Source organism: Drosophila teissieri, chromosome 3R (genome assembly GCF_016746235.2).
Source record: "Drosophila teissieri strain GT53w chromosome 3R, Prin_Dtei_1.1, whole genome shotgun sequence".
Taxonomy (NCBI): domain Eukaryota; kingdom Metazoa; phylum Arthropoda; class Insecta; order Diptera; family Drosophilidae; genus Drosophila; species Drosophila teissieri.
The window spans coordinates 18,645,926-18,659,756 of record NC_053032.1 but is presented as its reverse complement, the minus strand read 5'-3'; the positions used below and the strand labels follow the sequence as shown (position 1 = coordinate 18,659,756).

The following is a 13,831-nucleotide window of genomic DNA, read 5'->3' as shown; positions in this document are numbered from 1 at the left end:
TTAGTTACCTTACGCTGTATGCTTAATTTGGAAAACTAAGCTACAGGATGTATATTCTATTCTATATACTTATTCTAACAGCATGCTTATGGGCTAGTTATAAACTTAAACTTAAACTCTATAAGTGTGTGTAACAAGGTATTACTGGAATTCAAAATTTTACCAATATTACGTAAATTAATGTATTTTACAGCTCATGTATTAATTTTTAAAAAACCGATAGAACGGTTATTAAGCTATCGGGTGTAGAATTGCCTAGGGGAGGGACGAAGTTGGAGATCGCATGTTATTAAATAAAGCGCATTAGTTTATTTTGTTGCAGAATTGGCATTGGTTTGACTTTGATAGGAGAAATTTGTTGGCATGGATCAATCTGGTAAGAGGAATTTGTTTTTTTTTTGTACCAGCTGGACGTTTGAAATACTTCCTGACTAACCGATTCAAAAGTCTGCAAGTTAACCGCTTCAGTCGGCCAACCACCAGGTGGCAATGCTGCGCAACAGCTGTTTCTGCTATCGGACCGCCGCTCTCCCGGTTATCGAAAGAGAGCTGCAGCTACAACAAAAAAGCGTAACTCTCGGATCTCGTAAATTTATAAGAAATTTAATTATTCAACCCGCCAGCGGTCGACTGCAATCGAATTAAATTAGCCCGGGGTGTGCGACTAACACATGTGGGCCACTGCGAGTTGATGGATATCGAGATTCCCCAAGAATTGGCCACAATCAGCGCGAAAAAAGCTCAAATTCTCCGCGCGGTGTGTGTAGTAAAAGCAAATCGTAAATCGTAAATCGTACAGTGAATGCGTGTGCGTGTGCGTGTGGTGGTGCTACTATTCTGCATATACGTATACTTTAGGGTGGTGCGGGCCGTGGTGCTGCAGTGCATCCATGTACGCTTCGATGTGGCGGCATTTTGATGACGAAATTATTTTTGGATAAGTGCTTGATGAGAGTGGCCATCATCAGTGGAGTGGATTCATCACCATCACCACCACCACCATCGCCAGCAGAATGGAAAGCGAGCGGTTGCGAATCACGCTGGACAGCGCGGATCGGGTTTACTTTGCGGGCGACATAATTCGCGGCGAGATCTGGATGAACGTGAACAAGCGCACCAAAATACGCGGTAAGTGCCAGCAGTCGAGCATACCCTGCCGTTTCCTGACAGGCATATCTCAAAGCCCGGCTTGCATCATCCGTGACTCAGGCCGCTGTAGACACGCAGAGAAATAATGTCTAATATGAGTGTGCCATTTGCCATTTGGACTACATTTCAAAACTTTATATTCCACGTTAGGCTCTTAGTTTATGTTAATTGGTATTGTTTACATGGAATCGTATCACCAAAAAGATTTCGCTTAGATTGACCAATCTAGTATAAACAAATGTGGTTTTCAACACATTTGGCCAACATGTACTCCACAAACAGATATGTGATTCTTTCTGTTTTGTCAGCGGTTTTTAACCCATTGTCCGCCCGATGGCCAGCTGGACTTTCGTTGCGGCCCCATTCGCATAAACAAAGAACTCCATCAGTTAACAAAGCGCAGCGGCCATTTTATGGGGCTTCCTCCCCCTCCGCTCCACCGCAATGTCGAGATTCTTGCTCGCAAATTCCTTCAATTGCCTTCGGCGCTCGCCTTTCATTCATCGATAAGCATTCAATTGCCGCTCAATGCATTTGCAATTGAATTTCATTTCGTTCTTCACGACTCTTGAGTGCTGGCATTTGTTTCAGGAAATGCCAAACCAAACGCACCGCGCGGGTGCGAGCGAGAGGGCAGGGGGTGGGGGCATGTGCGAAGAGAGGCGCACTCATTTGGCGTGCCGAAAATGCCGTAATATGGGGCCAAGCGCAAAGTCAGGTCTGAATAAGAATGAGAGAGGTGAGAAGGCGCTCTCAGTACAGTGGGGGCCATAATTAATTAAATGGTATATAATGGTATTAATGGTAGTATAGTATTTATTAGTGCCAAAAACAACTAAAGGCAAGATTAAATAGACCAAAAATATTTAGTATATTATTATTTTATTATTAACTAAGAAGTATAACTTTAAAAGCACATGTGGATTTTAATATTTACTGTTACATATAATACAAAAAAAGTTTAAACCTGACCTAATTGTGCGCCCTTAACTGTCAATAAAGCGCCTCTCTGTTGTGATTTGCCACTTTACAGGTGTGCGTGAGAACAGCAGCTGGTTCGCTGCATGTGTGCGTATGAGAGCGCGAGAGTAAACGGGAGCGCCACACTATCCCACATCTTTTAGAGTTTAATGCGCTACGCGATAAATTGAAGGGCATTTGGGTGACATCAGGTGAAGCCATAAGTGTTGACTTCACGCCTGGGGCCAAGTGTTGTGGACGTTGTCTAAAAATAGATCGACGGCTGTCCGTTAACTGCCCCAAAAGTCAAAGTCGGCTGTTATGGCGTTATCAGCGCAAATATATGTATATACATATAAGCAACGCGATTTATTATCAGAGCACAGAATACGAGTACAAAAATATGTTTATACAAAAAAGGGGGAGCTGCTAGACATGCTCATGAGGGGAATGATTTGTGTGGAAAAAGGAATACAAGACGACAGCTGCTACACTGTAAGGCTTCGCAATTACATTAATTAAACGCCTGTTCCTTTTAACCGGCCCACAAACATACATATTACATACGTATTCATTTATATATATATGTATATCTAAATATGTTATGCACTTAATTGAACACAGCAGGTTATCGTTAGTTTGTGCACAATGGATGTCATTCGGGGTGGTCTCCCCCATTACGCATTTATGCGGTCGTTGAGGTACAGCTCCATCCTCGGCCAGATCTCCTTGGTCTGTTTGCCCTTAAAAGTGGCAACCAGGCCCTTCTTTTCGTACCAGGCTATCACCGGATTCATCAGCTCATCGTAGAGCTGCAGTCGCTTGGCCACCACCTCTGGCTTGTCGTCTTCGCGCTGCGTCAGCGGCTCCCCCGTCACATCATCCCGGCCAGGCACCTTGGGATCCTGGAACCCTACGTTGTACACCCTGCCGGAGGGCGCATGTATCCAGCGATTCCTGACCCGGTCGATAATCACATTGTGTGGAATGTCCAGCGTGATCACGGCATCGATTTGCTCGCGGGCGGCCAGTGCCTCGGCCTGGGCAATATTGCGCGGGAATCCGTCCAGGATGTACGACCTGTTGCCCACCTCGGTTATCCGGGCCAGCGTCGTCTTGGTCACAATGCTATCGGGCACCAGTTGACCCTCGGCAATGTACTGCTTCGCCTTTTTACCAAGATCCGTGTTTTTCATGATGTTCTGGCGCAGGATGTCGCCCGTGGAGATGTGCACGCATCCATGGTTCTTGCAGATCAGTGTCGAAATAGTTCCTTTGCCCGAACCGGGGGCTCCGATTATCACAGCGCGAAAGATTTTCGTATACATGTCTGGGCTCTAGTTCCTCAACCTCTCCTTGAGCTGCAAGACAAAAAATTATATATGTAGGTACAGGAATCAATTAACTATGATATGATATGATATAAAATGAGATATCGGTTTATCTATTCAATAAAGAGCTGTTTTTTGATTTAGGGTCAATAACTCATAATCTAGGCTGTAAAACCGAAATTATTCCAGTTGACCATATGCGACTACTTCTATGGGCGCGATAAGATTACCTAGCACGCCACAACTGTTTGATACAAAGGTGATGAAGGTTATAGTTTTTGCTATAGCTTATGTGTTATATGACTAATCACGGGTATCTAGCCAAAGATTCCATTCAATTTGCGACCACACACTGCAATAAAAAACCACTGCGAAATATAACCCTAAATCACTTGTCAGCTGTTCTGCCCGTGAACCAACATGCCACATGGCAACAAGTGTAGCGCACACACTTTAAAGAGCGCCACCAGCAGCAGCAACAACAACAACAACGACAACAAACAGGAGAGACAAGCGTGGCTTTTCAGCCTTATGTTCTTTGTCTTCATGTATAACCAGATATTGTTGTTGTTGTCGCCCGCTTATCGTCCAAAGTCCGCACGGAAAATTATAGACACTATATGTATATATATGTACATACATATGTATATGTAAGTGTTTAGTGTTAATATCGCGCGTGTCGAGTTGTTTTTCCGCAATTCTGCATTTCTGCACTGCACGCGGCCTTGCACTTTTACTGGCGGCTTTCATTGTTATATAAATTAGCAGCTGGTAAAACCACCTCCTTTCTGCATTTCACACTTACACGGCACCTTGCTTTCTGGGAAAAATTTCGGGTGTCCGCCGACGTATCTCGGTAGCAATTCTCGCCCGCGTACTAATTTGTGCGATAACTTGTCGCCGTAAGTATTCTAATTTGGTGTCCGCAGCTGCGGCGTCCGATTTGTGTTTTTTCTTATTTTTTGTTTGTTCCGCTTCTGCCGGCTGGCGAATATCAAATGAAACAAGTCGTTATCTTTTTCGTGTTTGCTTGATGCTTGTTGTTTAGCTTCCAGGCTCGGCTCTCTCGCCGTCGCTCTCGCTCTCTCAGGAGCCCCAACCAACAGCCGGTTGTTCGTCCCCTCTTTTACCGCTCGCGCTCTCTCTGTTTCGCTCAATGCGAAAGTGCAGCGTGCAGTGATGGAAAGGGGCACTGGGGGGATAGATATTGCGCTCTCCGATTTTGGGGCTCCCTCTCACTCTCACTTTGCGTCGCTGGGAAGTGATTGCAGTTTGGACTTAGTTCCTTCCATATGCAAAATCTATGATATCTGAAATACAAAAATGCCAAACTAGTTTTTTTTGGTTTGTAGGTTGTGTAATTAATATTGATTAATTTCGCAAAGGCTCGATTCATATACTTACATGTGTAATTTATTTTTTTCTAAAACACATTTTTATATAATTATATAAATTTAAAATAAATTTTTTTTTTGTTAGATTCCAAGAGACGGTTAGCATGATATTTTATTTAATATACATTTTCTAAGTTTCTCTGAATATTTTGTATATTTTATTAAAATTAGTACACTTTTTTTCAATAATTTCTTACTGTCTTCATTAGGTTAGGCATTTTGCTTAGTCAAACTTTAATCTTAGAGTAAGAAACATTTTAGTTTAATACGAAACCAATTAATATTTTAAAAACTTACCTATTCACCTGTTGTCTGAAAAGAACTAATAATCAAATGATTGTTATAAGTTTGTAATAAATTCGCTTCGCAAGCTTCTTTATTTAGTGACCAAAGAACAATTCCCAAAGGGAGCGTTTTACAAGTTTGAATATCAAAATCAAATGTACGCTAACAGCTAAAAGGAAACTTAAGACTCGTACTACGTGCAAGCGTTGGGGGGTCTACTCATTGAGTTCCTTGGTTGCCTCAACGAGGCCCTGTTTCCGCTCTGTCTGCGCCTCTTTGATCATCTTGTCCACCTGCTCCACCGTGGGCTCGGCATTGACCGCTGCTTTGCCGGCATCTCCTCCTTCATCAGCACTAACCTTCTTAGGCGGAGTAGGTGCCTTCTCATCCCTGCCATTTGGCTCCACGGCGCGGGATACGTTGCGTGTATCGTGATTGTACCAGGAGTACTTGTTGCGATTCCCGGTGCCGCGATCATGGCCCATACCCCTCGGTGGGTAGCGAGACTGATAGCGACGGGGACTGCGTGAGCGAGAACGGCTGCGGGATCGGCTGCGTCGATAGCGTGATGCCGGCGATGGTGTGCGACGGGGCACAAACGGTGAGGGAGTTCGACGTTTGGAAAGGGGCGAGGGCGAGCGCCTTGGCACGAAGGGCGATGGCGTCCTGCGACGATGAAAGGAGCGCGAACGGCGAGATCGGCGATTACGATAACGTCCAACCACAAAGCGATTTCCGTAACAGCGTGGCGTGGGGCTGCGCGAACGGGAGTAGCTGCGTCGCCGACGCGACCGTGATCGGCTTCTTGATCTGGACCTCGAGTCAGATCGCCGGCTCCTGTGCCGCGAGCGCGAGCTCCTTCCACGACGTCGCGAGCGATGACGTGACCGACTTCGCGAACGGCTTCTACTCCGGCTGCGGGAGCTGCTGCTTCGTCCTCCCTTCAGTGGTTCCGCTGGCGTTGCCAGACGCAGCATTCCCAGCTTGTCCATCTGCAGCGGTCGCTTGATCTGAAAGGAGAGCTTGGGCGACGGCTCCGGCGGTTTCTTTTGCTCCAGAAACTTGGGCGCTGGAGGTGGCTGGCCGCCGCCAAAGCCAATAACGGAGGCCGCATGACGCGATGTGCTGGGTCCCATGGTGTCAAAGCTAGATTTTTTCGATGGAACTACTGCTTTTTTCATTGGCGGCGGTGGAGGCGGTGACTCTCCTCCTCCTCCTGCTCCTGCTCCTCCTTCCTTTAGATAGCTCTTGATCTTGGCCTTGAGTTCCGCCTCGCTGCTGGTGCTGTTCATGAGCCTAAAAGAGACACAAACTGTGGTAACAACTCCGTATTTCATAATATTCAACAGCATTGACCACAAAACCGAAGTCTAGCTGAATTCCTGGTACATACTTGTCTTGCCTATCGCAGTGGGTTAAGCAGGGAGATCTCAAGAAAATGTATACTCATTGTGCGCAGTGCATCTTTTGCTGCAAAACTCACCTGAAGGCCTCCTGGAAGTCCATCTTCTTAAGCAATTCCATGGGATCCTCCGTATCGGACTTGGTCCGAGACCTCCGCCGTTCCTTCTTGTCCTTTTTTTTCTTTCCCTTCTTCTTGGCCTTTTTGTGCTTGCTTGCCTCGCGCAGCAGCTTCCGCACACTCGACACGGTCTCGTCGTCGTCCAGACGGAACTCATTCGCCTTTTGGGCATCAATGACGGCCAACTTTTCATCTCCCGAGTGTTTTTGGGCATAAAATGGCTGACTAATGTTCGACTTGGCTTTTCCAGCTACAATTGCGTATATGTTATTGGTTTGAAGCGTGCAGGGGGAATAATAATGCGTGAATCAGTGCCTTTGCACTGACCCCGACATGTACTCACCCGAATCCTCGCATTCACTATCACTGGCACTCGATGAGGTGGACTCGTCCGAGGAGGGGCCACCGGTCAAGTTGATCGGCTCAGTGCTTATTCTATGCTTACCGTCTCCACTTCGCTGCAGTGCGTCCAAGGACTGGCGCGCCTCTTCGTGCTGTGGCAGCAGATTCAGGCAGTCGCTATAGGCCTTCACTGCCTCGGGTATGCGATTCTCCTCTTCGTAGCTACGACCCAAAGCCACCAGCGTTTCGCCCATGTACTTGCGCGCGTTCACGTGATACTTGTTCAGGTGCAGTGCCTTCTCAAAGTCCTGCAGCCCTTTAAGAAAGCTGCCGCGATTCGCGTAGAGGGCACCGCGTGCCACCAGCCCCTCAACATTGCGCGGATCAATGTTTAATGCCTTGTTCAGGCACTGAAAGGCTTCGACCTGTTGGCCGTTCTTAAAGTGTTCGATGCCATCAGCCACGGAGCTGATCAGCGGCCAATCAATGAAGGTGTTGGGTGCGATAGGGTGTGCGAATGATGGAATGACAAACACTCTCAAGGCTTAAGATCAATAGATAGACTTACCGGAAGGCCCACTGGGAGGCCTGCTTCTGTCGCAGCTCTGCGGCATTTTCCGCCTCCGGGAATCCCGCCCTTAGATGTGCCATCAGTGACAGATTCTCGTTCGGCTGCAAGCCGTTCAATTGGAACAGCAAGTCGTAGTTTGGATTGTCAAACTCCAAGGCTTTGTTCAGCTCATCCTCGTAGTGAGACGCAGATGGATGCTCCACGTTGTGGATTGTACTGCAGAGAAAGCATTGGATTAGCAGGGTTGCAGATGTGCTTTAACGGGATGAGGACTCTTTACCGGTAATACTTGGGCAACTCGTTGAGGTCGCAGAGACCAAACTTTAAATCCGGCGCCTTGTTAAACATGCCGATCATGTTCAGAGTGAGACGCTCGGTATCCGCAGAAATGTTGTTGATCTCACAGCGCAAGATGTCATTCTGGGCGAAGCTGCGCGGACTGCCCTGCTTGTCCAGGGGCAGGGGACCCCAGTAGTCCTGCAGGATCACGGCCTATGGCAACAAGGAGGGTTAATAGGGATTTAAATTGAAGTGCTGCAATTAGACAGCTAGAGGATTTTTCTTGCCAAAATAAGTTTTGGCAAACCATGAGTGGCTTTTACCTTAATGGGAATGTCAGCCAAGTAGGCGCGCTTGGGCTCGGCAGTGCAGAGTGGCTTCACGATGAGTCGGTTGCCGTTGGCCAGCCTCGTCACCTGCGTGTAGATGATGTCGCCTTGTTTCAGGGCAGACAGGCGGTGCGCCCATCCCTTGCGCTTGTCCTTCACGTTGAGGAAGAACTCGAAGGGCGGCATCTGGGCCATGTATGTGTTGCCTGCAAGGAATAAAGCACAGCGGTTATCACCGACTACAGTTGGCAGCAGTAAACCCACCTTGTGCCAGCACGGAGTCCTCCATGACATTGGCCACCAGGGTGCGATCATACAAATCGGTGGCCTTCCTGGCCAGAAACTGGTGCATCTTCAATCGCTTGGCCCGCTCCTGGAAGGTGAAGTACTTCTGGCGCTCCTGGTACACCCCATAGTTCACCTGGGTGAGACCCATCACACGCAGGTCGTCCACGCCACGCTCATCGTCCCAGATCTTCTGGAGCGGCTGGCCGTGGTAGCCCAGGGCATGGCCGATGTAGTCGATGTTCATCTTTGCAGCGAGGACCTCTCCGCCTCACAGCATTTAAAGACCAAGGTGCCTTAAAGGGCGCAGGTTTTTTAAAACGCGATGCGGCAAAATCCGCACACGATTTAATTAGGCGAGAAAATGTCGGCACCGGCTTGCGTTGAATTTAACTGCGCACACTGAGTTTCCAGTCACTCGATGCTTTTGGAGCAGCTCACCCTTTCGATTGTCCTTAGTCACTACACAATAAGTCGCTTTTCAAGAGCATATCAGGCATTTACAAAACGATTTTCTCATTGAATTGCTGCTGCAATGTGAAAAGTTCGTGAAAATATCAATAGGCCCGTCCTCCCTGCCGCTTATAATACCGAAACGCGTCTGAATAATGTACTGAAGATGCAGCCACACTATCGATAATATTGAGACTTGGCAACCCTGCTGTGGTGCTGGCACTCGCTAAGTGAACCGGGTGGCAGCGCTGCTATGGTTGGAAACTCCGCTAGTTTAAATTTAAAACGTTTTAATTTTTTAACGAAATAAACTTCACTTTCATTTCAGCCATCAAGGTGCAGGTCACTGGCAAGGGAAAATGCAAGTGGATGGAGATCCTGCGCAAGAACTCGAACAACAACGAGTACTCCCGCAGCCTGTTCTACACGAGCAAGGAGGTGTACGAGCACAGCGAGACGCCTTTGCCGGATTTCGAGCCGCGGGGCCTGGAACTCTCGCCCGGGGAGCACACGTTCATCTTCGAGGTGGCGCTGGGTCGCCAGCTGCCATCGAGTTTCAAGGGCAGCTATGGCGCCATCAAGTACAAGATGCGCGTGCTCATCCAGCGCCCATGGACCTTCGACGAGCGCCACACGATTCCGTTCACCGTGGTGAAGAACATGCCGCTGCAGCCATCGCAACGCAGTATACCCAGTTCGCTGGAGAAGCAGGTGACCAAGACGATCAGTTTGTTTGGCACCAGACCGATCACCCTGCTGGCCCTTCTGCCGGAGGATTTTGCGGTGCGCGGCGAACCGCTTAGGATCTGCGCCACTGTGATCAACAACAGCACCACCGCCGTGGAAAAACTGCGCTTCACCGTCCTGCAGTACGTGACCTACTACAGCCATGTGCCACTGCGGGTGCAGAAGGTGGAGTGCATCGCGGTGGCCACCAAGGAGACGGGCTCGGTGCAGAAGAAGACCGAGCGGAGCTTTGCCCACGAGCTGCTGCTACCCGAAGGAGCTCAGCCCACGGATGAGCAGATGAGCGGCGTCATCACCATTGTATACGAGCTGCGTGTGGAGGCGGTGCTGCGGGGCTTCTTTAAGAACTTGATCCTCAATCTACCCTTCAAGGTGTACTCGCAGGATACGTCGAATAGGCTGAGTTCACTGCGTCCGCCGCCACCGCCGCGGCCAAACGATGGACCACCTGGTCCAGATGCGGGCTCCGGCAATCCGTTTGAGCCCGCCCTGCCGGTCTACCCCTCACTGGACTCGTCCATTGGCTCGCCCTCGCACTCCTCGCAGTTCAGCGAGTGCAGCTCCATCAACTCGATAACCTCGGACTCCTCGGCGGCCACACTGAGTCCCGCCGTGGGCGGTGGAGCCAGTGGCATGGACATGTCCTACACCTCGGGCTCCCAGTCGTCGCAGTATGGCAGTCCCTCGGCCAGGGCCAGCTTGCGCAGCTCCAACGTGCCCTACATGCCCTACTCGTCCAGTCCGCTTATGGTGCAGTCGTATCCGCCACCCCACCTGCCCGCCTACCCGCTGCCGGAGTCGCCGCAGTACTCGCTCCTTGCCCTCACACCACCGCCGGCCGGAGTGGTCGCCGCACCGCCAGCAGCAGCTGGTGGAGCAGCAGGCGGAGCACCGGGATACAGCCAACTGCCATCCACGTCGGCCTCAGCATCGTTCCTGCAGCCTCGCCAGGCGCCTGGAGCCCACGAGCTGCGTAAGTTGCCATGAAATCACACACTCTTTACTCCTAATTTAATTTATTGCAGCCGATTAGCTGCAGAATTGCATGGAACAATAGTTTAGTATGTCTAATATTCTCGTATATCTATTTTTCAGCACCTTCCTACGAAGAGCTCTTCGGCATGGCCAACGCTCCTCCGGGAACTCCAAAGTAGGGAGTGATAGACAGCCCTGAGCAGCCACCCAGTTACGTCCAAGCTTTGCCTAGACATAGAGCTTCAGGTTTACTTTATAGTGTTACTGAGTATCAGAATATCGAATATATCCTAGACCTCCTACGCTTCGAGCACAAACCATATGCAAATTGTGCACAAATCAAGTTATATAATGATGTAGCACTTTCATTTACACCTTTGTTTGCACCGATTTTGAAACTCAGTTTGGATAAGGCGAATCGTTTTCCAGTCTGATATTAATTTGATATTTTCATATACACGTTGATATTGCAACACTTTTTTTTTGCGAAAGTTCACTTACATATTATTTAAAAAGTAATAACACATATTGCGTAAAGTGTTTCTTTAAATAGTTGAATTTATAAACTTAAACTAAACTTAAACTTGACAATAATTTGATTTGTTTATTTGCCTTGTCCTCCATAACTTGAATTTAAACTTAAAAAACTGAATAGCGAAAACATTTGAAGGTCTATAATATAGTTGCGAAGTAGATCGAATCCCAAGCGAAAACAACCAATTACTTTTTACTAGGTACATATGTATACATATTATACACGAACGAATTCAAAATTAGTTTAAAATATAAAATTGCTACCGAACTATTTAGGTAAAAACGAATTTTTTTCTATTTTATTTATCTTCTGCAATCACGAGAATTTAACTATCGAAAGTCTGTCTTCGGTTTAACTCGATTATCTAATACGTTTAGACAGCCAAACCTTGCGCATTTCTAAGAATTGAATCTTGCGAATTACTCAAAGACTCATGAGTATTTTTGTCACCACGCACCATACTCGAAACATATTTCCTGCCCGCCCATTTATCTTCCATTTCTTATTTATATACATACGTCCAGCTCTCCAAAGATTCTGATGAAAACGGTTTATAGAACTAGTGTCTCAATGAAATTCTATACCAAAACAGGTCTAACATTACTATTTATTTCTCTCACTGCATTACGTGTTTAGCATTTAAGTACTTAAGCACAAATCGAATATGTTGAAGGATGTTTTGATTCCTCGTGGACGCGAAGAGTCAATGAATCAATAAGCTTTAGTGCCTCTGTATGATGAACAAATCGAATGGTTATCGTTATGAAACACAAATGAACAATTTTTATACAAACATTACTGATAATCATCGTTTGAAAGCAATGTCAACTTTTAGTTTTAAGCGCACGAAAGTATATTATGTACGAACAAACGATTTCGTTGAGGTGCTTTACAAATCACTATTTTTGGATACCAACTTTTTGTTTTTCCTTTGAATTTAGTGCATGTGGACTAAATTTGAGTATGATTTACACACACGAAAAACTGAATAAAATGTTAATATAATTACAAAAACGAACATGTTGCGCTTTTAGTTAGTACTTGTATAGATGGATATCCTTTTCAACTATGCTATTATTTGTATATGCCTATTGAGTGTTGTTAAAAAGAGGTCCTAAGCTCCTAAACTTTGGGTACTCCCTAAAATGGGGATTGTTAAAGCAGGTCATGTATGTAACTGCCTTCCAGCGACGGGCAGCCGTCCAGCCCTCAAAAAGGCGGGCTCCTTGTACGTGCTAAATTACAATTTCAAGTGCTTGAGGGGAAGTGCGTTGCCGTCGCCCACGCAGCTACCTGTGTCTGCTGGACCTGTTTGGCTGGACAGGTGGGTGGTCAGGTGGGTGGCCAGGTGGGTGGTCAGGTGGGTGGCCAGGTGGGTGGCCAGGTGGGTGGCCAGGTGGGTGGCCTGGTGAACTGGGGAACGTGTGCGGCTTTTGTAACAAGTAACGGAAGTGTTAAGTCAGGTGTAATTGTTTTCTTTCATATTTTTTTCCAGTTGCGGCTGTCGAGGGCGACAATTTAGTTTGCCCAACGGCGCTGGGGGAATCAGAGTAACCATAAATTATACTCCACATTGCGATGGGGCTGGCTGCCTTCGGGTGCTTTCGGTGCTCCATGGTGCTCCTTGGTGCTCCTTGGTGCTTCTGGTGCTTCTGGTGTGCCGCATGAAAGGCATACATAAACAAAATTGTTAAATAATAGCGACATTTAGCGGAAGTGTAGTGCCTGCCGCATTCTGAAAACTTCAGCACGCGCGACAAACGATCGCGCTCCTTATTATTTTCCACGATTCACTCCCTCGCGTTTCCATTTCGTCAAATTATAGAGGTGCTAGAAGCAAACTCAGCTCACCCCACTTTCGGTGGGGTACTTAATGTCTTAATCGCTCTTGGGCTTAACTTCTATTTGACTTTCCAGCGGGGGTGGAAGGTTAATGATTTGTTGACCGCTTTGAGGGCGGCGTAGTGCAATTTGAGGCTTTGCTTTTCGGCACTGAACGCGCCACTAACTGATATTAAGTATGCGCCACGTGTCACACTGCCTCTGCCCTGAAAACGGATTTAGATTGATAAACTTGTGCGTGTTTTAAAGTGCTAAGAAATGTGAGCAGGTGTATGGAAGAACTGAAACAGTTTTAAATATAATTATCTAAAATTGTTTCATTTCTATTTGAGTAATCTATACATATAAATAGACATCAGTTTATAGTACTTATAGTAACTTAAGATATCATGTAAGGGATTCCCCAATCCCATTTCCCATTCCAGGAAACTGCAAGTTTCGCACCCGTAATCAAAATGTAACTACCGAAAACTTTCGACCCATATGGTAAGAACGGACAATGATTGAGTTTTTATTAAAACTCGAGCACACACGCCGGAAGATCCGCATCCCGTATCCTGGAGTCCAAAAACCAAAGCCATCTGCGTCACCGAATCACTGGGAATTAGTTTATTCCACTGTCCGTCGAGACAGAAAGGTGGGAAAGGGGGAAATCGAAGGAAGGAAGCCAAAAGAGCATGTTAAAGAAGGCCGAGCACATGGCCTAATGCCAAATAACCAAATCAAAACTAATCAAGCAGAAGTTACTGCAACTGCCGCACAGCAGGTGGCATCCGATGGATGCCAGGGAAACCCCCCATCCAGTTGGGTGTGGTGATGTTGAATGGGGAGT

The 13,831-nt window shown here is 47.1% G+C and overlaps 3 protein-coding genes across 5 annotated transcripts; 1 reads left to right on the top strand and 2 right to left on the bottom strand.

Moving 5' to 3' along the window:
- Positions 1 to 551: 551 nt before the first annotated feature.
- On the top strand, positions 552 to 12,629 carry LOC122619019 (arrestin domain-containing protein 17). The gene is made up of 3 exons (XM_043795687.1): positions 552 to 1,128; positions 9,229 to 10,620; positions 10,743 to 12,629. The coding sequence occupies exons 1-3, from the start codon at positions 1,014 to 1,016 to the stop codon at positions 10,799 to 10,801; spliced, it is 1,566 nt and encodes a 521-aa protein (XP_043651622.1). The 5' UTR covers positions 552 to 1,013; the 3' UTR covers positions 10,802 to 12,629.
- On the bottom strand, positions 2,680 to 7,681 carry LOC122619021 (GTP:AMP phosphotransferase AK3, mitochondrial). 3 transcript variants are annotated; one of them, XM_043795690.1, is made up of 2 exons: positions 7,552 to 7,681; positions 2,680 to 3,470 (listed from the first exon to the last, which is right to left on the bottom strand). In XM_043795690.1, exon 2 carries the CDS (start codon positions 3,435 to 3,437, stop codon positions 2,787 to 2,789), a length of 651 nt encoding a protein of 216 aa, XP_043651625.1. In that variant the 5' UTR covers positions 3,438 to 3,470; positions 7,552 to 7,681; the 3' UTR covers positions 2,680 to 2,786. The 3 variants fall into 3 exon arrangements, with proteins under 3 accessions (XP_043651625.1, XP_043651624.1, XP_043651623.1); XM_043795689.1 differs by lacking the exon at positions 7,552 to 7,681 and adding an exon at positions 4,253 to 4,807; XM_043795688.1 differs by lacking the exon at positions 7,552 to 7,681 and adding an exon at positions 4,246 to 4,806.
- Positions 5,182 to 9,033, bottom strand: LOC122619018 (tetratricopeptide repeat protein 14 homolog). The gene is made up of 7 exons (XM_043795686.1): positions 8,427 to 9,033; positions 8,157 to 8,368; positions 7,835 to 8,046; positions 7,552 to 7,770; positions 6,985 to 7,451; positions 6,603 to 6,891; positions 5,182 to 6,415 (listed from the first exon to the last, which is right to left on the bottom strand). Exons 1-7 carry the CDS (start codon positions 8,692 to 8,694, stop codon positions 5,335 to 5,337), a joined length of 2,748 nt encoding a protein of 915 aa, XP_043651621.1. The 5' UTR covers positions 8,695 to 9,033; the 3' UTR covers positions 5,182 to 5,334.
- Positions 12,630 to 13,831: the final 1,202 nt, after the last annotated feature.